Below are 23308 nucleotides of genomic sequence, written 5' to 3'. Positions count from 1 at the left end.
CAAAAAAAAAAAGAAAAGAAAAGAAAAAAAAAGTATGTTGGTGTAATTTACATTTGATTCACTGGATGTCACTGTTGCTCTCTGAACATTAGAGCTCAGTTACCCTGACTGTACCTGAAGTGTCAAAAAATGTCCATCTGCTGAGGAGACTAGAAAACAAAGAAATAAACAAGCAAACAAACAAACAAACAAACTTACCACTGAAAACAAATAATAGTGATAAGGCAATGTGATGATGATGATGATGATGATGATGATGATGATGATGATGAGTTTTCAGTCTTCACACCTGCACCTGGAGTCTGAGGTTTTATGATAATGAGGGCAGTTTCATCCAATGAAGAGCCTGAACGAGAGCAAACAGTGGGATCCCGGAAGTGTCCGAGTTTGGATCCTGCTTGGCTTGTGCAACCTTTATGGGCCGTCGGAATTATAAAAACTCTTGAACATAACAGTATTTAAAAACACGGGAATACCGGAAAATAATGTTGTTTAGCACTGTTATAGCGGCATAATGTTTGCAGGACAAGAAGTGTCATTTAAATCGTAATGGTTTTATTTTAAAAAGCCCTTAATTCATGTTTTAATACATACCTGACTTCCAGGTAATGTTACTTGAATTTTTGTATTACTTTTTACATAATCTATTTTATTGAACTCACAGTTTGAACTTTTTGATTGATTACATGTAATTGTAATACTAGATTTTGTTTAAATTTCTCCCATGTAAAGCACTTTGCGACTTTGAAAGGTGCTACATGACTTGACTTTTTTTAAAATATATAATTAATTTGTTTTGGTTGTCACTCTCAAAAGATGTGCTAGCTCTACAGGCCCATATATTAAAATTAAAATGGAATCAAATAAAAATTACAAATCACATTTTTCACAATTCAACACTTCACATATTTACATCTTTATCTTCGTGTTTTGGCAGTTACAGCACAAAAAAGTGTCATATGGTGATTAAAAATATAATAAATTATAATAATACTATTAATAATAATACAATACAATACAATACAACGATAAAATACACAGGCCTATGAATTAGCAAGCATGCATAAGGAATACAAGACAGATAAAGCTTATAACCATGGCTGAATAAAACACACACACACACACACACACACACACACACACACACACACACACACACACACACACACACACACACACACACACACACAAGACTGTTTTCTCTAAAAAAGAAAACAGTCTTGGCCTACATTCTCTGGAAGCTGTAGTTTCCGAGCCTCCCCTGAAGGCGTCAGCAGCGCGGCGGCTGTCAGCGGTGGATGAGGACGGAGATTATCCTCCTTTACTGCGACTCAGTGTTAACACGGATCCACACAGGCAGGAGGTGTTTAGTGACACAAAATGGGAAACGCCGACACCAAACTTCACTTCAGGAAGGCGGTGATCCAGCTCACGACCAAAACTCAGGTCGGTTTATTACAACTGAACACCGTTAAATGACGGAGATGAGCGTGGAGCGCGTCGGTCGTGCGTTTGTGGTTTTAATTCTGGCTGTGGAGATAAAGTTGGAGTGCCAGATGGTAGCCTGAACTGCAGCCCAGATGACATGAAAGAGGGGAGAGGAAAAGGAAAACATAACAGTCAGTCTATATTGTTGGTTTTCAGACTAAATATAAAGACATCCCCTGCAATATTTAGGTTTTAGTTTTAATATTTGTCCTGTTGAAGTCAATGAAAACCATCATTATGTTCTGCTGTTTTCACTTATTCCAATGTCTTGCTTATTTAGCTGATCACTCTTAATAACATAAACATGTAACATGAAACATGTTGAACGGAATTAGTTTACAGCAGGAAGCAGAGATGTGTTATCCTAACAGGTGGACTTAAGGTGGAACTAACTAGTACTTGAATATACAAGGTTCCCCTCCTGTTTCAGTACTGTGTGTTGATTCAAACTGTGACGATTAGACAGTTAAAGTGATTCACAAGCAAACTGTTTTAAAATCGATCAATCATTTCAGTCCATTTTTAAGCAAAAATATATTTTTTACAGTCGGGTCAAAAACTGTGAGACCACAAATATGCTATTGTTTTCATTACAGATGATGACATAAGTTTAACAATATGAGTGTGAAGTCAAATCTTTTATAAAATGCCCATGAAATAAGAATATCTTAGTATTTGGTATGTACACGAGCTGGCGTGGACTCCACAAGTTTGTCCAACACACGTCAAAGCTTTGTACGAACTACCTGAAGTCCAAAGAAGACTGAGGAGTTCTGACAGTCACTGATTTTCCTCCATAGTTACCTCACCTCAATCCTCTCTTTTTTTAATGACATCATTTTCACGAGCTGGCATGGACTCCACAAGTTTGTCCAACACATGTCAAAGCTTTGTAAAAACTGCCTGAAGACCAAAGAAGACCAAGGAGTCATGGCTGTCATTGACTTTCCTCCACAGTCACCTGACCTCAACCTTTTTGCTGTAATGACAGCGTACACTCAAACTGGCATGGACTCCACAAGTTTGTCCAAAACACCTGAAAGCTTTGACAGAGCTACCTGAAGTCCAAAGAATGCCGAGGAGTCCTGGCGGTCATGGACCTTCCTCCACAGTCACCGAACCACAACCCTTTTTTCTGTAATGACAACATGTAGTCGAGCTTGCATGGACTCCACAAGTTTCTACAAAACACCTCAAAGCTCTGCAAAGCTTTGAGGTGGTCTTGTTTTTTACTTGATTGTTAGGTTGATAGTTATGATGACAATTTTCTGACAAAAACAATGAATCAGTGAATGAAGGAAATTAGCTGATGTACAACTGAAACAACAGTTCACTTGCACTCACCTGTTTTGTCCTCTGCTGCAGCCCGTAGAGGCCACAGACGATGCCTTCTGGGATCAGTTCTGGGTTGACTCCTCCACCACCATCCAGGACGTCTTCGCTCTGGTGCCGGCGGCTGAGATCCGAGCCGTCAGAGAGGAGTCTCCGTCCAACCTGGCAACCCTCTGCTACAAGGTAACATATACTGTACCAATGTTAGAGGCTGTTTAAGAAGATGTACTTTGATATTTGTATAAATTAAGTAAATTAAAATAAATTAAGACAGTAAAAAGTGCAACATTTCCCTCTGAAATGTAGTGAAGTAAAAACATGAAGTAACATAAAATGGAAATACTCAGGTAACGAGGCAAATAACTGTACCAAAGTACTTGTGCACTTGAGTAAATGTACTCAGTTACCTCCCACTGGTGTCTTGGCTCCATCCTGGATACAGTCAGAGTCGAAGGAATGCTGCTGTTTGTCGTTCCCACACTTTAAACGTGACACACATCAGTGTTCGTAAAGGTCAGGGGATATTAGAATGAAAAAGCAGATTCTACAAATTCCTGCAACAAGGAACAGATCTACAGTTACAGGTAAAGCACGAGTTCAGAGTCGTAAGCGTCTTAGTTCATTGTTTGATCAGATATTTTTTGATTCAAGTCAGAATTTCCCCCATTATTTCCCATTTCGACAGAGTTCTTTTATAGCTCCATTTGTTCAGACGACTTATAACGTTTGAGAATTTTTATATTTTTTGTTAAACGAAAAGAGATGTAAAAAAAAATGTCTATGGCAGAGAGTGTCATTAAACCACAACCTGTTGTTTTAACATCTTAACATTAAAACTTCTGTAAGTATTTCAACCACTTTTCCCTTTCTTTGCCCATTTAGTAGCTTTAAGGTCTTAAACTCTTCTTCATGTGTGTTTTTGTCCTCAGGCGGTGGAGAGGTTGGTCCAGGCCGCAGACTCCGGCTGCCCCTCAGAGAAACAGCGGCAGATCGTCCTGAACTGCGTCCGCCTGCTCACCCGCATCCTGCCCTACATATTCGAGGACGCCGACTGGAGGGGCTTCTTCTGGTCCACGGTGCCCGGCGCCGGCAGAGCGGGGGTAACCACTCCACTCCGACACACAATCTGTCACAGGAAGTGTTCTGGAGAGAGGCCACAAACACTCTGCTGAGGCCTGATGTAACGTCTGCACGCTCGGCTGTTTGAAAGAGTTCCTGGTGCTGTTAGTCACTTCAGTTCTGTGTGTGGGCTGGAACAGGAAGCAGGGATTCTGTTTCTACTAGTTAACCGACCTCAGTGTGTGTACCGATACACAAGACCTGGCTGCGATCTTTTCAGGCTCTTTCTTCTTCTCTTATTATCTAAATTACTGTTTTAATCTGTTATTAACAGGAAGTTGTTCCCTGACAGTTACCGGCAGAGCAATTTTCAGTTTAATGTCAAAACACTGACTAATTACATACACGGCAAAAAAAGAATTAAAATATCTCAGATTTTTTTTTTTCCCTAACATGTTAAAGGAGCAGTTTACCAAATTTTAAAAGATGTAAAATAGTATAAAACCAGTTTTGGTGAACTTCAAAGAAAAACAAGTCAATTGCCATGCTGACTGGTAAAACGATCATGTCTGGAAGGACAATGTTTACTAATTTTACCATTTTAATTTGGACTTGTACTTGACTTTGTAACTCAGTGTCCATTGGAGCTTTTTCCAACTTCCAGCCCCATCGCCGCTCTTCTGATTGTGACATGCAGTTTAAAGTTTCAGGGTCAACAATGAACTTTCAGGAATCAACTTACATTACACCAACAGTCAAAATCCAGTGAATCATGCTAGCAAAACTTAAAGGCATCCAGTGGAGGTTCTGACCACTAGTGGCACCGTGGAGCTCTGTGTGGTCCCAGACAGTCGATGTGATTCCTGCCAAAGGTTTTAAGCTTCTTTGTGGCAGTAACACACCAAGGACTGTTGCAAAAGGCAGCCAAGAAGGAGACATAGTGAACAATGCAAGGATCAGAATATTGATAAGAGTCTGCTTAATGTTTAATGAGATAGGAAACACTTTTGGCACATGTGTTGGACCTCAAGGATTCACAAAATGGGCTGTTAAATCAGCAAGAAAATGTTTGCCGTTTACAGACAGCAGTCACAAAATGCCTCACAGTCAAAGACATAAACAAAGATAAAATATAGAGAAAAATTAACATGGTAATATGTACGAATAGCAAAGATGATATTCCAACTAAACTGTGAATGTAAAGAAGATTTTTTGTTTACAGGAAGAGAACTCTGCAGAGAACCTTTACATTTTGATTTGGAGAAATCTCGACAGTGAAGATCACACAAATCTGGCACCCTGTTAAAAAAAAAAATCTTCATTAATTTTTTAAAAAAATCATTGAGTTTTCCTTCAGACTAACTCACAGAGCTCTGCTGTCTGAGTCAACTGCACCACATGCTGTTTGAAACATCAGACGGAGGAACTGTATCCTCCTGCAGAACTTTAATCTGTCAGCAGCTCTGCAGACATCAGACGATCTGAGGCCCCTTTGAGACTCCCGGTTAAAACCTACACCCGTTAGAAGTGATGGTGCTGTCTGAGGCTGTAGCTGTTGATGCTGTCGAGGTCACTGTCCAAAAAACAACCCCCTCCCTCCCTCCCTGCTCTCCCCCCTCCTCCCTCCTCCTGACGGCAGCTGGTTCTCTGGTTACCTGGTCGGCAGGGGACCCACAGTCCAAACACTGCCCATATTGTGTCCCCCCACCCCCGTCCTCCTGGCCACTGGTTGAATTAAGGAGGGATTGAATGTCGCTTAATTAAAGTGTGGGACTGAGGTGAAGTGCAGATTGTGGTTCTGCAGAGAGATGCTGCTACTGACACGATCCAAAGACAAGAAATGTAGAAACTGAAATTATAGATAATCCATGACATTTTTATTTGTATGCAGTATAAGTGAACTCCTATTTGTAGGTGTGGACACACTAATGTAAACATCTGTCGAGATAAATCAAATGACGATGCTGCAGATGTTGATTGGTGAGGCTGTTTGTGATGCTGCGGTAGTTTGATGTTTTGGACTAAAATGATGCTCAGATCATCATATTCTCAAATATCAGACAGTCTGTAACATCTGCGACGCCTCCTAACTCGTCTCTTCGCCTTCCAGCGCCTGGATGAAGACGACGGTGAGGACGAGGCGCGGCCGCTGGCTGAGTCTCTGCTGCTGGCCATCGCCGACCTGCTCTTCTGTCCAGATTTCACCACTCAGAGTCACAAGAAGAGCAGCGCGGTGAGTCCTCCGCCTCCTATGTTACGCTGACATTCAGCTGCGGCCTCATTATCCCAGAGTGCAGCTGGACACAAACACCTGCCAATATTCAGTATTTAATTACAGATTTACCAGAGCATGGCCTCGGGTTCATTCACTGACATGCGAGTGACGTTTCTGCAGCACAGCCAGGGCTGCTTAAAGGAACAGTCGACAATTTGGGAACGTTCGTTTCCAAGACGAGACGAGAAGAGCTGGGGTGGTTAGCGTAGCTTAGCATTAAGTCTGTAAGCAGGGGGAAATGGCTCGCCAGGCTCAGTTCAACCATTTCTTCCCGGAGTCCGTGTTTTCTTGTCAGCAACATTGTTTTTACACTTCTACTACTTTGCTTGTGATTTCTCATGAGGAAACACTCGTCATGTTGACAATAAAACCCTCAGGAAGAACCACAAAGGAGGGATCCCTCTCCCAGGTCAGACAGACAGACAGTAGCTGTTGCATGTCCAGAACAGAACAGCAATATCATAGATTACAAAGTCTATAAAATATATATGATGAGTGTGGATCCAGGAGGACGACTGAGCAGGCTGAGGAATTGCCAAGTGGTGCCCGAGTTGCAGAGCCTCCACCCCTCTTGGTGACGGATGTAAGGGGATAGGACCATGTCTAGTCGTTCCACAGGCGTCGGTTTATCAGGAATACACCGATAAATTGGTAACTTGGGTGAAACGAACCATTAAAGGTCTTCTTTGTAAGAACTGATATCAAGTGCTTTGGGATGCTTGCGTACACGACCTACACTCCCAAAGCATTAGTATTTGACAGGTTGTGAATTAGACTCCAAAATGGACTTTTCTGACAAACAGGACCTTTAATGAAGACATCTTTTGACCTCCAAGTCCTGACCATGAAGTGAAAGCTCAGACAGAAAGAACTCCGTGAGAATGTTCATGCTTCACGGGTCACCGAGGTGAGAACAAACGACAGCCGGAGGTCATTTTCCACCTGCCGCGCCGTCACAGTTTCACTCGCGCTCCAGTGAACTCTGATGTTTTCCTCTGAGCGATCCGATCATGGAGGGGTTGGGGCCTTCAGGGCAGCCATTTTGTGTCACCTCCCTGCTCTCCGGCACTGCGTGTGTTTGCTCAACCGGGTTAAGAAGCGTCCGCCCTGTTCTCCGCGGCCCAGTAGACAAACATGGCCACTCCTCCGCCTCATGAGGAGTAACTCATTAACTGGAGCTACTGACTGAGGAGATTGTGTGAGGGAGATAACAGAGCTCACTGGTACTGCCGCAGGGTGACTAAGAGAGACCTGCAGCACCGGACTGACACTGATGTAGCCTCAAGGCAGAAACTCAGCAAACACTGAGCTGAAGAAGGTTGTTTGACTGTTGGGAGATTAGCGTGAAACTTTGGGGAATACTTAACTTTTTCTGAGAGAATTAGAGGAGATATCAGCCTCATGTGGGTGTGATGTACAGAGCAGGAATCAGCTGGTGATTAGCCTAGCTTAGCATAAACACTGGAGTCAGGTGGGAAAGGCTAGCATGGCTGACTCTGTCCAAAGTTTTAGCATCAACACCTCTTAAACATCGTCATTTACTGAATGAATCTCATTTTATTTTTCAAAACATTTATTTTTCCAGCGAGTCAGTCACTTCCTGTGTGATACATTTTTGTGTGTCTCGGCTCGGTGCCCTCTGCTGTCAGTTTACTCATGAAGCTAGCAACAGCAGCGCCTCGTCGGATCTATTCATGAAGCTGTAGTTATCTGTGCTGATGTGTCACACACACACACACACACATCATCAGCTTAGTCCACTTGTTGAATCACATGGTAAGAAGTAGGTGTGAACACAGTCGAATGTGTCTCTAATGGTTATATAAGCAGACTGTGAGTGCTGAGTCCCGGTTTATAAAGGCGGTCGGTAACTGTACACTGATAATCCTCAGTTTAACCAGTCAGTCGGGACTCAGTTCACCTTAAAACGCTTCTGTTTGTTTTTCGGCTGATAACATTAAGTTTCTGACAGTTTGGTCCTGACTGTGGTTTACCTCCATCGACTTCTCACAGAGACCTGAGTTTTTAATCATACTACAGCAGGGAATAATGACATATTTATCATTGATTGTTCAACAAGGAAGGAAATTTTATTAACGTGGCTAAATCGTTTAAAAAAAACAAAAAAGAAGAAGACACTCTGCAAAAAGGTTTTTAATATTTCACCCAAACTAGATTCAAAAATAGTGTATATATATATATATATATATATATATATATATATATATATATATGCCTACAAAATAAATCTTGAAATTAAGAATGAGAATATTATTATATAATACTATATTGACTCTTTTTTATATTTATATTGAATTTTATTTATACATATTATTTATTAACTTCAGGTTTTGTTTCATAGGCATATTTTTTTTTTCAAAATAATATTTATTTTTTAATTTATCTACCCAATATCCTCACGTTTGAGGAGCTTGAATTAGAGAACGTCTGATGTTTTGCTAATTTAATGACTCACAGACTCTCCTCGCAGTAATGATGACTCAACCAGTTAATTATAATGGTAATGATCAGAATAAAACATCAGGAGGAGTAGGAAGGGTGGGAGAGTGGGAAGGAGTTTTTCTGTCATTGTTTCTGTCTCTTCATCAGGATGCAGCTGAGGACATTCAGTCCATCGACAGCTGTGAGTACATCTGGGAGGCCGGGGTGGGCTTCGCTCAGACTCCACCTCTAAACTACGTCCACGACATCAACAGGTGAGTCTGACGTCTTCGTTAACTTAGTGGTGCAGATCCAGATCTAACAGTGCCAGGATTGTTGGACAGCACCATATTCTGCCTTAGCACATTTTTAGGAGGGATTTTGACAACTTAAATTTTTAATTTTTCTACTGTAAAATGTAAATACGTTTCTTGTTTGCTTGTGTCTTCAGGACGGAGCTGCTGAAGCTGCTCCTCACCTGTTTCTCTGAAGCCATGTATCTCCCTCCATCCTCCGAGAGAAAAAACCTCAACCCCTGGGTCTCCTTCTTCTGCTCCACAGAGAACAGGTGACACACACACACACACACACACACACACACACACACACACACACAAAGGTACACGATTCTACTGTTTATTTGAAGCTGATAAGAGACTTGGAGAGGCCAATAATCGGCCTGGAACTCCACGAGTTACTGTAAATACAAATGTAATCTCAGAAAAAACAAGCATAATTCCATGTTTTCAGCCCTGAGTAGCGTCTGGCAGGTATTCTTCTCAGACTGCATTAAGCAAGGTTTTAACACTAGTGTGACACAGTGGCAATTTTTCTGAGTGTCATAAAACCCGTGCAGAATTTTTAATGTCACGTTCATAACTTGATCCCTTTCGGTCAGATAAGAGCTGCGCAGTTAAATTTTCATGTAAGCCCCAAAAATGTCAGTGGAGGCCTAAAGTGTAGGTCAGCTGGAAGTGTGCACGCTTTGTGGGCGGTGGAAGATCCAGGTAATTGTATAGCCGGGACTGGACCCAGGAACATAATAATGAATCAGGTCCAGCCTTCAACACTTTATTCAGATTTTCCTTGTTATATCCTTGATAAATCCATGATATAATTAGATAAGATGAGGTATGTAACCTGAGAGGCGAGACCCAGGGCTTACAACTTTTTTTCTTGACTCGTCTGTTCTGTCAGTCAGTAAAATGTTCAGAGAAACGTTCACAAAGAAGGGGACAGAAATAGGACCTGCTGTGCATTAACCCACACTGTGGAACATGACATGTCCCCTCTGAAGAGCCCTTCACTGCTCTGAACACTTGGGACACTGATAGGCCTCCATGTGTGAGATATACGTTCTGACCTCGACCCGTCTGTGACCCGTCAGACACGCCCTGCCGCTCTTCACCTCCCTGCTCAACGTGGTGTGTGCGTACGACCCCGTCGGCTACGGCTTCCCGTACAACCACCTGCTGTTCTCCGACCAGCGGGGGCTGCTGGTGGAGCAGGCGGTCCAGATCCTCATCGTCACCCTGGAGCAAGAGACCGGGTCGGCTGCCGGCTTCGCCCTGCAGGCCCTGAACGGGTCTGCATCTCCGTCAGCTGAGGAGGAGCAGGAGGTGAGAAGATGAAGAAGTCATTTTTTAATTCATAATCAAAAAAAAAACAGTGATTCTGACTTTAAGTTATCTCCTTTTTCAGTCAGCGGGACCTGAAAACCTCTTTGTGAATTATCTCTCCAGGATCCACAGAGAAGAGGTAAACACAGCTGACCATCAACCCGTGAAGAGGGGACGTACTTCAGGGTGTTTTAATGTGTTTTCTGTGCTCACCAGGACTTGAGCTTCATCCTCAAAGGTCTGGCTCGGCTGCTCAACAACCCTCTGGTCCAGACGTACCTGCCTCACTCCACCAAGAAGATCCAGTTCCACCAGGAGCTGCTGATCCTCTTCTGGAAGTTCTGTGACTTCAACAAGGTGTGGAGCTCGAGCTACGGATGGTGTTGAAGCCACTTTTGTATTTAATGTAGAAAAGAACAGTAGGGTTGATATGAACATCGTTAAAATGTAAAAATACAGTAACTGAGTGCACAATATTCATATTCTGAAAACTCAAACAAAAGCTCCAGTAGTTTTGTTTTTTTTTTATGTGGGGGAGTTAAAAGTTGAACTTTGTGTGTTTTTGTAGAAATTCCTCTTCTTTGTGCTGAAGAGCAGTGATGTGTTGGACATGCTGGTTCCCATCCTCTTCTACCTGAACGATGCCCGAGCAGACCAGTGTGAGTCAGAGCCGCCCTGCGCGCTGTGTGTGGGAAGATTAAATATAATTCATGTGTATTAAGTGCTAACAAGCGGGGATCATTATTAAAAACCTTCTCCTCTGCAGCTCGTGTCGGCCTCATGCACATCGGCGTGTTCATCCTGCTGCTGCTGAGCGGAGAGAGAAACTTCGGTGTCCGTCTGAACAAACCGTTCATCCTGCGCATCCCGATGGACATTCCTGTTTTCACAGGAACCCACGCCGACCTGCTCATCGTGGTAAGAGGTTCTCCGAGGTGAAATCAGTTTTCAGTCGACTCTGCTGTTGTATTAGAGTCTTTGAGTGACAGAGGGACAGAAAGAAATAATCAAATTACAGACATCTGCCACCTTCTAGAGGATGACATACACAGGAAGTGGCACCTATAGACTCTCTGAAGGGCCGGCACGAAATATAAATGGGTGCACGAAACTGATAATTATTATTTTATGCCACTAAATTCAGCCCAGATAGCAACTTGTATTTTACATGCTAAACATTAGCATAGTAGCATCCACATTTTACTCTAAAAGGGGACATTTTAATCAAAATGAAGTGTAGATGTTTTGGGTGAGTTTGTGATTTGGAGTTATATAATTCAGATTTACTTGCTGAGCACATCTGAGGCTGACAAAGGACATATTCCACAGATTAAATCTGAGGTAATCTGGTAAATTAGACCCTCCATTTTAATCCCGTAGTGAAGACGTTTTATGTTAAAGAATATTTTATGTGTTTCCAGACTATCATGTCAATTTTGTCTTTTACTTTTTGTGTTTAGATCTTCCACAAGATCATCACCAGTGGACACCAGCGCCTCCACCCTCTGTTCGACTGCCTGCTCACAGTCATAGTGAACAGTGAGTGTGACATGACACGGGACAGGTCGCCATCTGGTGGCTCAAAAGAAGAAGTGCAGCGTGTTTTAAAGTCTCTGTGACTCTGTTTCCTGTTTTATTATTTTTTTTCCCTGCAGTTTCTCCGTATCTGAAGAGTCTGTCCATGGTGGCAGCGAACAAGCTGCTCCACCTCCTGGAGGCCTTCTCCACCCCCTGGTTCCTCTTCTCCTCACCCCAGAACCACCACCTGGTCTTCTTCCTGCTGGAGGTCTTCAACAACATCATCCAGTATCAGTTTGATGGTGAGAACACAGATCGTCAACTCAGGTCGAATCAAACAATATCCCACCAGCCTCTACCGACGACTGAATCTCCCTCACAGGGAACTGCAACCTCGTGTACGCCATCATCCGGAAGAGGAACGTTTTCCACCAGCTGGCCAACCTGCCGTCCGACATGGCGTCTATCCAGAAGGCCCTGCAGAGGAAGAAGAAGTCTGGGATCTCCAGAACGAACTCCATAGAGACAGTGTCCATGGAGGGCTCCAGACCGGCTGTACCTGCCGAGCCGGGCACGCTCAAAGCCAGCCTAGAGGCCACTCCAGGTAGGAAGGAAGATCACAGTAAACACTGAAAGTTTCACTTTTAAGAACTCTTATACCTCTTTCATCTGGACTAAGATCCCAGCAACACTTTGCTCAGATCTCTGGGTGTTTGTCAGCTCCAGCTCTGATCGTTTGTCATGAAAACATCCAGACGAACACGCTCATGTTTTGCCCCTTGTTCCGGTGCGATGCTGTGAAGCTGCGCTTGTTAATTCTTTTCCACCCGCCTCTGTTCAAGCAGCGCTCCAAGTTGAGTTTGAAAACGTGACAGAAGTAAGAGATATTAAAAATGCATCCACCGGAGGGGCTTCTGAGCCTGACAGCCGCCTGGTCGCTACTGCACATGTGCAACTCTCAGCAGAGATGAGAAAGAAGCGAGAGGTCTCACTGGTTACTGCTGCCATCATCAGCTCTGGTAAAAAAAAAAAACAAACAAAAAAAAAACCCAATGTGTCCGATTCAGAATGTTGTTGATTAAGACTTTTTAAACCGACTTCAGTGTCTTCTGGAAGTGATCTGATGCTTTCTGCTGTTCTTTTTTTTTCTGGCGCGTTTGTGATGACGAACGTGTCATACAAGGAAAAAAAGAAAAAAGAAAGGCAAACTTGTCTCCTGTAACGCTTTTTATTCAGTAAGAAGGAAACAAGTTACAACCTTCTCGTCGTTCCAGCCTTACAGAAGGAGAAGACTGTATGCTTAAAATATCTGCCTTTTCTCTCTTGTGTCCCTCAGGCATCGATAAGATAACAGAGAAGGCTCAGGTGAGTGAGGACGGCACCATGGTCGCCGTGCCACACTCGGACTCTCCACAGGCAGCAGCTGACTGCGGCGCTGCAGCCGGAGGCAGCGACACGGAGTCCAACTCAGAGAGAGACCACGAGGTAACGGCGCCTCACATCACTGATGTTCTCGCCACGTCTTCGTCTTCATCTGCTGTTAAAGTGATTTATCCTGTCGTCAGGTGTATCAGGCGGAGTCGGAGGCGACGAGGAGTCGACTGTCCAGCGTGTCGTCATCAGCAGCCTGGAGCCCAAACACAGACTGGGTACGGAAGAGTCTAAACTGTTTTCTGATGTTTTCATTTAGTTTCAGTCTTCAATCAAACATATTAATTTTGATCATCAACTCACAGGTTTTCTGTCAACACCAGGTGATACTTGTACAAATGTGGAACTAATTTGTTACAATTTGACTGAGAACTGTGTGAACTTGAACTGTTGGAAATGTTATTTTGTGTCCTGTTAATACCTACTTGCACATATATTTTGACCTTTATCTTAAATACTAACACAAAATGTAATCTTCAATTGTATTCTTCAACATCCAACAGCAGTGTGAACATTTATAGATATTTTAATTTTAATATTATAGAAGATGTGACACTATCACACGTACAGTGTAACACAGCTCGTGTGCTCCTCCTCCCTCTGTTACCTGTGCATCTCAGGTGTTGTCATGGAAAGTGAAGCTTCCTCTTCAGACCATCATGCGGCTCTTACAGGTTCTGGTCCCTCAGGTGGAGAAGATCTGCATCGACAAGTAGGGAACAATTTAACTTTTAAACCCTGAAGTAAATAGATTACGTGACTTTTTTGGTGTTGTATCTTACTGTTGTGTTGTCTTGTATTTGTGGGGCACTTTGTGTTGCCGGTTCAGTCGCTGTGACTCTTGGTGTTCATGCTACACCTACCGATGGGCAGGTGGAGCCTCCTGAAGCTTCAGGTCCTCACTGAACACAGCGCCCTCTGGTGGCTTGTGAAGTTTAAAACAACCTCACCTGGCTATTAATAGTGTCAGTCTCATAATCGCATGCAATAAAAGTCCCAGACGCCTGCATGTTATTAAATCTGTTTCATCCACATGGTGCCACATTAAATATAGATGTAACTCTGCACTGTTTTACTGTAAACTGTCCCAAAGGCCTTGATATAAAGATATATTTTGCTGAAACAAAACATTAATGTATCTTCTGGTGCAGTTTCATCCACCATATTCATTAAAGTGAGAGTGATATTGAATAAATTAGAGACTTTTTTACATCATTATGTTGGTTAATGTTCTCATACGGTACATCATCATGTTTCCATTGATCTGCTCTCATAGTTTGGCTGTAAAAACCTTCCAAACAATCAAACTGAATGACGCACCTTTGAGGTTTGAGGTGATTTTCTTCGTCGGACACAATTTCCGGCACACTTTATTGAAACAGCGACATCACAGGAGCTTCGTTATCTGTTTATTGTGTTAATATTACAACTGCCTCCGCCGCTGCTGGGAATATAAAATAAATCCCTGTCCTTTCTCAATCTTAAGTCTCTTAGTAACAACGTCTCCAACACCAGATGTTTGGATTGGCAACTATTAGAAACTTTAAATTAAACAGCCGAAGCTGATCTCAAGTGGGCCAGGAAAACATAATAACCTCTGAATGTCTTCCTGTCTTTTACCGCAAAGAAGTTAATTCTGAAAACATTCACAGATGATGATGATGATAAAAGTTTTATTCAGAAAAAAATAACTTCAGTCTGATCGTGTTGTTCTCAGGGGTTTGACAGACGAGTCAGAAATCCTCAAGTTCCTTCAGCACGGCACGCTGGTCGGCCTCCTGCCCGTCCCCCATCCCATCCTCATCCGGAAGTACCAGGCCAACGCCGGCACGGCCATGTGGTTCCGTACCTACATGTGGGGAGTCATCTACCTACGGTAAACAAGCCGCGCCTGTTTAATTTACTTATTATGTGTGTGGACCTGGATAATAACAAGGAAGCAGTTGGTGGATTAACGTGGAAGAACAAACATTTATTTCAAACCAGCCCGACGAGTGTTGAGTAAGACTCTGGCTGTCACGGCTTTAGTTTTAACAATGACCTGTTTTTGTTTTTTTTTTCTCCCTGATTCGTCTTTGTAGCAACGTTGATCCTCCGATCTGGTACGACACGGACATCAGGCTCTTTGAGATCCAGAGGATTTAAAGCAGCTGTTTTTCTTGACACACTCCCTGACAGAGAAGATCCGGTTCACCTCCCTCACACCTGAGCTGCGACCAGAGGAAGAGACGATCATCAGTCTTCCTGCCAACCATCAGGATCCAGACCAAAACGCGTCAAAACGTCTTGTCGGAGTAGAAAGAAATGCCAAATTGTCATTATATGTGAAAATAGATCTGACATTAATTGAATATTAATGTAATCACTCTGCCAAAATATAATTAGTAGTTGGAAGGGAAGAACACACTCGACACTTTCTGTTTGTCTTTTAAACTCTTCGCCAAATATGAACTCCTGGATACAACAGACAGCAGACTGAAGGAAACTGTTGTGCTGAAGCCTTTCACACCGAGCTGAAAGGGAACCGAAACTGTCCTGCAAATGTAAATACAGTGTGTTGTATGCTGAATTAAAAACCTATTCACATCGGTTTGAGCTCAGAGGAAGTTCAAGTTCAAGCGTTATGTGGCCAAAAGTGTGTGGACGCTTCATCATCACACCCACGTGAATGTGAAGTGATTAATCGCCTCGACTCCTCTGGTTTCTGTCCTTCCTCCAGATGTTGATCCTGCTGCAAAGACTCCCGTTCAGTCACCCATACAAATAGTGGTCGAGAAGAAGTCATAAAGTGTCTGACATTGAATATACTTTATTATTAAAAGTACAAGAAGAAGTAAATTATAGATATAACTGATATTCTGCATTTTTTAAATTAAAATTGGTGATTTTTTTTATCTAGATGCAGATGAAGTTTATGAAGTGCCTCTTTGCACATACCTGCAAAAAACTAAACTAAAGTTATTAAATAAATGGAGTGGGGCAAAAAGTACGATATTAACTTACAGAAATGTAGTTCAGTAGAAGTATAAGGTAACAGAACATGGAGACAGTCAAATAAAGGCATTTCAAACATTTTAAGGGCTGTTAATTGAATCAGGTATACAAATATGAAATAATACATTTTCCAGCACAATTTCGCTTTAATTTTTTCGCATATTGTTGTAAAATGTTGTAGTTTTGTTTCAGATCTTGTTAACTGGTCGTGTTCTTCCACACCGAACTTGGATAAAAGACCCACAATCCTCTGCACAGTGGATGATGCGTTACATCGACTGAGCCAACGAGAGAACACAGGTGACAACTTGACAGTGTGTACTTTGTGAGGTCAGCTGCTGTATGCACCAAGGTAAAAAAAAAAAAAAAAAAGAAAGTATGCGGAATGCAGCTTTCATCATGTTGAAACAGGAAAGAGACAAACACAAAGTTATACAAACACATTTATCAAACATCACTGCGCGCTGTAGCATTAAGAAGTCCTTGAATATGAACTAAAGAGCTCAAACCACGAAAAGCAGCCACGACAAAACATGTAAACTAAATAATTTATAATCTATTTCTACTGTGACAGTCATGTAGTCTGCTTCTCGTCATGCAGTGATGAGCAGCTCCATCAGAGCTCCCACTGAGTGCATCCTGTAGAAAACACTGAGCGGCTGGCCCAGGTTCACCAGAACAAACCAGGCGGAGAAGCCAAAAAACTGTTTCCCGAGGCCGTTCTCGAACTGAGGGTGGACTCCGAATGCAGGGATGACCCACAGCTGCAGGGAGAGGACACATGGATAAGTTTTATAAATGTAGAAACAGCGAAGGAGTGTGTGTTTCTCTGCAGACATGGCATTACCATGATGTTGGAGAGGATGAGGAAAGCGCAGATCTCTTTTAACGCTTGTTTGGTCCAGGGTTTTTTCCCATCATGCTCTTGAACTGCAGCTGGTGTGTTCCCCTCCAGGAGTGAAATATCCGTCTTCCTCTCCTCTTGTATCGACGCAGTGACCTTTTTCCTCGGCTGTGGGGCAAAACAAAACCTTTACATGTGCAAGTTTACAAAACCCTCGCTGAAATGCAGGCATGGTGGCGTTTACCTTGAAAATGCTGCTCCGCTGCTTCTCCTTCTTCTTGGCGAGGAGACTGGGGTGCCTGTGGAGGCCCTCGATGATGAAGATGTTCTGGAGGATGAGCTCCAGCAGGCTGAGGAGAGAGTAAGACAGGTCGAGGCTCCCCAGAGGCCCCTCGGTCCCCACGGCGAGGGCCGCCACCAGGGAAAAATAGGAAAGGGCGAGCTGGCCCAGAGCTGCGGCGACCAGGAGGAGCACGTCCAGGCTACGAGTCGGGTTGTGTCCGCCTTCGTTCGCCCTCCTCTCCAGCCTGTGGACCAGCATCCCGGCCAGGCAGCAGAGAGACATCACGGGCATGACGCCCAAGTGGTAGCCGTAGAATATGAGGAAGGCGGTGAGGCGAAGCTGCTTCTGACCCACCCAAACCTGGTAGAAGATGAAGACGGTCACCCCTGCGACGAGGACGAGTCCGCCAAGCACCAGGCCGAATATGATCCCACCCTCATAGACGACATGAAGGGTCAGCTTCTGGGTGACGTGGTGGTGATCTGGACTCATCCTGCGGCCCACGTTCTTCCACATCACGTAGATCATGCAGCCGGCCATCAGGTAGTACTCCATGTTGAAGGGGTAAAGGACTTCGATGGCTTTCCTGAAGGTGAGGCAGGCTGCACTCGCACTGCACTGACAGAAGGTTGAGTTGGCAACTCCTGGAAGCAGGCGAGGAAACAGACTCAATCAACTTTTTTTGCTTTAACTTTTCAACTACCAGGACAGATTTTTCCTCGAAAAATGAAGGTTGAATTTTGACGCAAAGGAAGAGCATCAACCAAAACAGTAAGAGACCTGCGATGGACTGGCGACCTGTCCAGGGTGTCCCCTGCCTTCGCCCTAAGTCAGCTGGGATAGGCTCCAGCCCCCCCGCGACCCTGCAGAAGATTAAGCGGCGTACATAGAATATGTACAGATGATGGATGGATGGACAGTAAGAGACACTGTTTTCTCTGGTCACTGTCACTAATAAACACCCAGAGCCATATCAGACTTTCTGGAGGAATAAACACCCAGAGTCACATGGGGCGTCCGGAGGAATACATAAACAGTCATGTCAGACCTTCTGGAGGAATAATCACCTGCAATCTGTGGACTAGTTGGAGGAATAAACACCCTCACACACCTAGAGGTCACATCAGATCTGGAGCTGTTAACGGAAGGCAGGAGAGCTCTGAGATACTTTACTTTTACTTTGACTTTTTATCTTGTGGGATATAAAACTGGATTTATCTTCACTCCTGGGATGAGTACCTTTCCATTTGAATAACGCAATTAAACGTGAAAGATTTCATGGTCTAATCCGCGCTTCTCTGATGTGACTTAAGCACAAATTTTCACAGAAGAGGTAACGTTTTTTCACGATAAGTTTATTCATGTTTGCCGACTTCCTTCCTCACTCACGTTTGGGATAATGTAAGTAAACAGCTCGATAAAAAATGTCTTGTTGTTTCCAGACATTTCAATGGAGGAATGTCACATGATATATCTTGAGCTACCTGTTAAATCAGTCACGTCTGCTCCAGATGATTTTGTGTTGCTGAAATCGAGCCTGTCTTCTTTTTCTAACTCGATCTCTGTGTGGATGGTGTCTTCGGTCACTGCGTTCAGCCACAGCAGCAGGTCAGCGGAGAGGATCAACATCAGGCCGGACCTACACCGAACACAGCGTGCATATATAAACAGATTTAAATATGAAGGTAAAGACATAAATACAAAGAGCACATATGCAATACATAGACAATAAAATATAAAGTATAGACAGATGCACCTGGTTATTATCTTGTGTCTGTGGATGCAGTCTTTGGAGTGAGCCCACAGTAAATATGTCTGCAAAGGAAAAATAAACTCATTTTCAGTGGGGAATAAGAACAGAGCCATCAGGACAGATACTTAAGAAATGAAAGATTGATATATTAAGATGATTTCTTTTTATAATGCAATCTCTGATGCTCAAGTACTTTGTTGGACAGAAGTGTGAAGGAGCCAGAGGTCTTTTTTTGTTGTTGCATTTTTTGGTTTGCATCCGGTCGATAACAGAAGCGCTGATTTCATATCTCATAAATCCCTCAATACTTTGATATAACACATCTCACACATTATAGTTTGAATACATTAAAATGTATTCAGGTGCAGGTTACTTTATTTGTAGCCACAGGTAACAGACGAACATAATGAAACACAATTTTTAGCATATTTTTACTTTCTGCATTCTTGCTTTTTCAACACTTCTTTTGCAGAGTCTCCACCAGGATGTAAATATCTTTACCTGCAGAGCCAGGAAAGGCGCCTCGATGAATGGAGCGACCACTTTAGCAGCCGGCTTGCAGTCCCTCATACTGATCAGATAACCGATCCTGAAGACGTACAGCAGCAGACTGAAGGCAGCAAAGAGCATCAGGACCACTGGAGGGAGGAGGAAGTAACTTAAGTAAAAGATCCAGAACAAACTTATAATCTGTTGTGATGAAGGACCTCTGGAGCTCACCGGTGACAGTGATCCCCCCGGCGTGGTGGTCTTTATGTGGGCAGATGTCGGGCTGCCTCCTGGCCCACAGCAGGTACCACAGGAGCCACACCAGACTGACCCCCAGCAGCAGCAGCATGAACACCTGGGGCTCGTGGTGCTTCAGTCCCGTGGGGTTAAAAGCCTCCCCGGCCACCAGAGCAGCTCCCAGCAGCACCACGTTCAGACCCAGCAGACCTGAGATCAGCCGCCTGCCGCTGGGGGCCCAGACCAGAAGAGGGTCCAGCTCTGGCTCCTGGTGGTCTGAGTTCTGGACTGGTTCATTGCTGGGAGAGTCCAGCTCTGTGACTATAGGATCTGGATTCATATTTGTAGTGCTTCCTCTTCTTCTTCTTCTTCTTCTTCTAAACTCGCTCTTTAGTTTATTCCGCCCTCTGTCTTCTTTTTCTCTTTTCCATCCAGTTTTCAGGCTTTTCTCTCAACATGTTAGGGCATGAAAGGAGCTGGTGTTCCTCTTGAGCTGCCTTCCAGCGCTGGCGCAGGCGTGGTCACGATCCAGAGCATTAATAACGACACACCTTTCACAGGAAAAGCAAAAGGTATCATGTTTACTTTTCATGCTCACCTGTTTTTCCCCTGTCAAACCACTTGATGAACCTTCACCTGAGCACCTGAACAAAGTTTCCTTCACGGCCCCAGACGACAAGAGTCTCTGTCACACTTCAGCTGAGTTTTTCTCGAAAAGTCAGTGAGGTTATTTTACTTTGGAGGTGTTTATCAGCCGGGCTCTGCGTCACTGTTTGCACACGGTCGACACCAGGAACTGATTATAAATCTCACCTCGCTCTTATCACTGCACAGCCTCAAGTAGCAGCTAATGGCTCAGTCAGAGCTGATAACCTGCCGCAGCTCCGTTTCACTCTCTGGTGTGAATGATCATACGGGAGGTTTTGTACGTTTCAAACTTCACATCACAGCTTTAACTTTTATCAAACATGTTGATTTATTTTAGAAATATAAAGGTTTTCCATTCATTCATTTCAGAGTGAAAACCCAAAGAGAAAGTCCATCACAGTTAACCCCAAGTTGATAAATTCATATCATCTTCATTTATCAGGTAGAATTTTATCAATACTGATAGAAAGCAGATAAGATACATTTCTGAATATCAGTTTTCAACCATATCTGTGTGTATTAACTCTGATTTAAATGAACATAACCAAGACTGAGGACGTACCCTCAGTGATTCCTGGAGATTTGAGGAAGTCAAGTTTATCATGTAATGCAGCTTTGAAGGATGCAAAGAGATTTTGACAAATCACATCGCATGTTAATCGTAGTTGAGGAGTCAGAATTTGCAGACACACTCTTAAATGTGAGCTGTGGAGTGAGTGCTGTAGTTAAAGGGTCATTGCAATTTTTTTGCATGTTTGAGCCCATTTATTGCCCTCTACCAGGTGAGCTGTTCATCCGATTTATCCACGCTTTGAATATAAACTTACTTCATAGGGTTGGATGAGCAAAACATGGTAAAAAAAAAAAAAAAAAAAAGATCTGATAAATAGCTCACCTGGTAAAGTACATGCCTCATTTTGAACCACAAGAAGCTCTTTAGACGTCAACTGTGAAATTGAAGATGTCTGAAATAAAACTGTGAAAACTTGATGTAAAACAGTTGAACCCTGTACAGATGTCACCTGGACATCACTAGCAAATGCTGAAAAGAGGTCAAAACTGAGGAACCTTTAATCTGGCTCTCCGGCAGACATCTTCTCAACATCGGCATTAACGTTGAAAGATGTCTTTTGGACATGTTTTTGCTCAGTGGGCTAAAATGCCAACATTTCATTCTGGTAACTGGGCTGTCAATGACCCTCACAACAGTGAGTGGAGGTATAAATGTGTAGTTCGTGGTCTGGTTTTACAGCAGCTGAAGATGAGCGACTAAACAACTCCCATCTGTCTGCTTCAGACAGCAGCTGATCAAATACACAGCCTGTCATAAAGTCAGACACATTATTAAGACCATCAGGGTTCATGACGCACTGCTGAAAAAATACATCAGGAGTGAGATTTATTAGATGAACTGAAGTTAATTAAACCGTCGCAGTCTTTGTGAAAAGACGAGACAATGAGCAGTCAAAAGTCAGATGCCACAGGAGTAAAACTGCAGCCAGCAGAGCTCCACTGTGTAAATCAAGTATTTGTTTAGTCTGGCTGAAATCATTCTGTGGGTTTATGCATGGCTGCAGCCCTTCAGACTGATGTGAAGTGAAGTCAGGTGGAGATAAATCAATCACTGCTTCATAACATCACCAAACATGCTGCCTGCACACATCGATTATCTGGTTTGAGGAGCATGTCAGCACTGTTATGGCCTGTTAGATTAAATAAAGTGTTTTTACACCTGATTGCTCCTGAGTAAATACATCTGTATTTATATTATACTTACATTTCTGGAGGTAAGCGCAGTCAAATAATCAAACAAATCAAGTGAAGTTTCAGTTCCGCCCTATTTTCTGCCCTCCTGTTTGTCAATCAATTAATAACTAATACTTAATTGAGTCTTTGGGGATAAATATAGGAGAGACATTCTAGAGAGATCTTGCCTGACAAATTCACATCGCGATACATGATCTGTCTCCTGATCTATTGATAAGAAATTGATCGACTCACCTGTAGCTGCTGGTCAATCATCTGAAGAATCAGTTCACACCCGGAAGAGAGTCTGTGACGTCAGCCCGATCAATTCTACTCTCCCCCCCCCCCACTCTGGCACAGTAGTCCACATTACTTTACTCTACTGTCCTCTATTATATTCCACTGTCTACATGCTGCTGTCTTCTACCTGTCTGATCTCTCACAGCACTGGACTCTGTTTATAATATCATCTGCTATTGTATTGTGTTTTATTACAGCTGATCTCAGTCCAATAGTCCACATGTTCTCAGATACTACACTGACCTCTGCTCTGCTCTCATCTGCTCTTCTTCTTTCATTCATTTTCTCACACGTTTTATTTGACTTACTTTGTTTGTAGTATAGTAGTATAGTATTCCAACTAATATTAAAAGAAATAAGTTAATAAGTCATTAATAGATAAAAGACAACTGTTCTATAGATCAATAAGTGTGTTAAGTGTCCGATAAACTCTGAGGAGAGAGCACAGCGTGTCTTCTTATCAGATGATATAGTTGGGGAAAAAATGGAATTTGCTTTTCCTCCGTTTAGATGTGTGAATGAGAGTTAAAACCAAAGTTATATCAGTTCACATGCATTCTCTTGATAGAGGAGGAAGTACATGGATTTTGGTTGAAAGCCAGTCGTCCATATCAAACAACAGGATAATTATGACATAATAAATAACACAATAATTTGGAGTTGTAACAGAATCACAACGATTGTTTCCACACTAAGATTCTTATTTAGCTGCTTTTGTCAGCTCCATTCTATTCTATTTTACCTTTCATGCCAGGTAGAACTGTCATGATAACTACCTTTTATTAGACCATTTTGTTCCACAGAAATAATAGCGATGAAACAACATTATTATCATTTAAACACCATTTTA

At 42.9% G+C, this 23308-nt stretch overlaps 2 protein-coding genes across 3 annotated transcripts; one reads left to right on the top strand and one right to left on the bottom strand.

Annotated features, from left to right (window-relative positions):
- The first annotated feature begins 1262 nt into the window (after positions 1–1262).
- hid1b (HID1 domain containing b) lies at positions 1263–15772 on the top strand. Of its 2 annotated transcripts, XM_037081460.1 has the most exons (20): positions 1263–1446; positions 2854–3003; positions 3750–3920; positions 5990–6112; positions 8765–8871; positions 9048–9164; positions 9984–10215; positions 10298–10354; positions 10432–10572; positions 10784–10874; positions 10982–11133; positions 11676–11754; positions 11871–12035; positions 12116–12337; positions 12579–12752; positions 13070–13218; positions 13299–13382; positions 13785–13876; positions 14882–15040; positions 15246–15772. In XM_037081460.1, the coding sequence occupies exons 1-20, from the start codon at positions 1381–1383 to the stop codon at positions 15307–15309; spliced, it is 2595 nt and encodes an 864-aa protein (XP_036937355.1). In that variant the 5' UTR covers positions 1263–1380; the 3' UTR covers positions 15310–15772. The 2 variants fall into 2 exon arrangements, with proteins under 2 accessions (XP_036937355.1, XP_036937356.1); XM_037081461.1 differs by lacking the exon at positions 12579–12752 and having other exon boundaries at positions 1265–1446.
- A 185-nt stretch (positions 15773–15957) lies between these two features.
- On the bottom strand, positions 15958–22642 carry LOC119009827 (proton channel OTOP3-like). The gene is made up of 8 exons (XM_037081463.1): positions 22414–22642; positions 19759–20315; positions 19540–19676; positions 19042–19100; positions 18770–18924; positions 17247–17929; positions 17006–17170; positions 15958–16922 (listed from the first exon to the last, which is right to left on the bottom strand). The coding sequence occupies exons 2-8, from the start codon at positions 20102–20104 to the stop codon at positions 16752–16754; spliced, it is 1716 nt and encodes a 571-aa protein (XP_036937358.1). The 5' UTR covers positions 20105–20315; positions 22414–22642; the 3' UTR covers positions 15958–16751.
- Positions 22643–23308: the final 666 nt, after the last annotated feature.

This window comes from Acanthopagrus latus, chromosome 20 (assembly GCF_904848185.1).
Source record: "Acanthopagrus latus isolate v.2019 chromosome 20, fAcaLat1.1, whole genome shotgun sequence".
In the NCBI taxonomy this organism is placed as follows: domain Eukaryota; kingdom Metazoa; phylum Chordata; class Actinopteri; order Spariformes; family Sparidae; genus Acanthopagrus; species Acanthopagrus latus.
This window is presented reverse-complemented; position numbering and strand designations above follow the sequence as displayed.

Bases quoted from the DNA above. Each gene is read 5' to 3' on its own strand.
- hid1b (XM_037081460.1), top strand. From the start codon at position 1,381: ATGGGAAACGCCGACACCAAACTTCACTTCAGGAAGGCGGTGATCCAG. The intron at 10,573-10,783 runs GTGTGGAGCTCG...GTGTTTTTGTAG, and splicing joins AGTTCTGTGACTTCAACAAG to AAATTCCTCTTCTTTGTGCT. The intron at 11,134-11,675 runs GTAAGAGGTTCT...TTTTGTGTTTAG, and splicing joins ACGCCGACCTGCTCATCGTG to ATCTTCCACAAGATCATCAC.
- LOC119009827 (XM_037081463.1), bottom strand. From the start codon at position 20,104: ATGAATCCAGATCCTATAGTCACAGAGCTGGACTCTCCCAGCAATGAA. The intron at 19,101-19,539 runs GTAAAGATATTT...TTTCCTTTGCAG, and splicing joins CGCCTTTCCTGGCTCTGCAG to ACATATTTACTGTGGGCTCA. The intron at 16,923-17,005 runs GTAATGCCATGT...CTCTCCCTGCAG, and splicing joins TCATCCTCTCCAACATCATG to CTGTGGGTCATCCCTGCATT.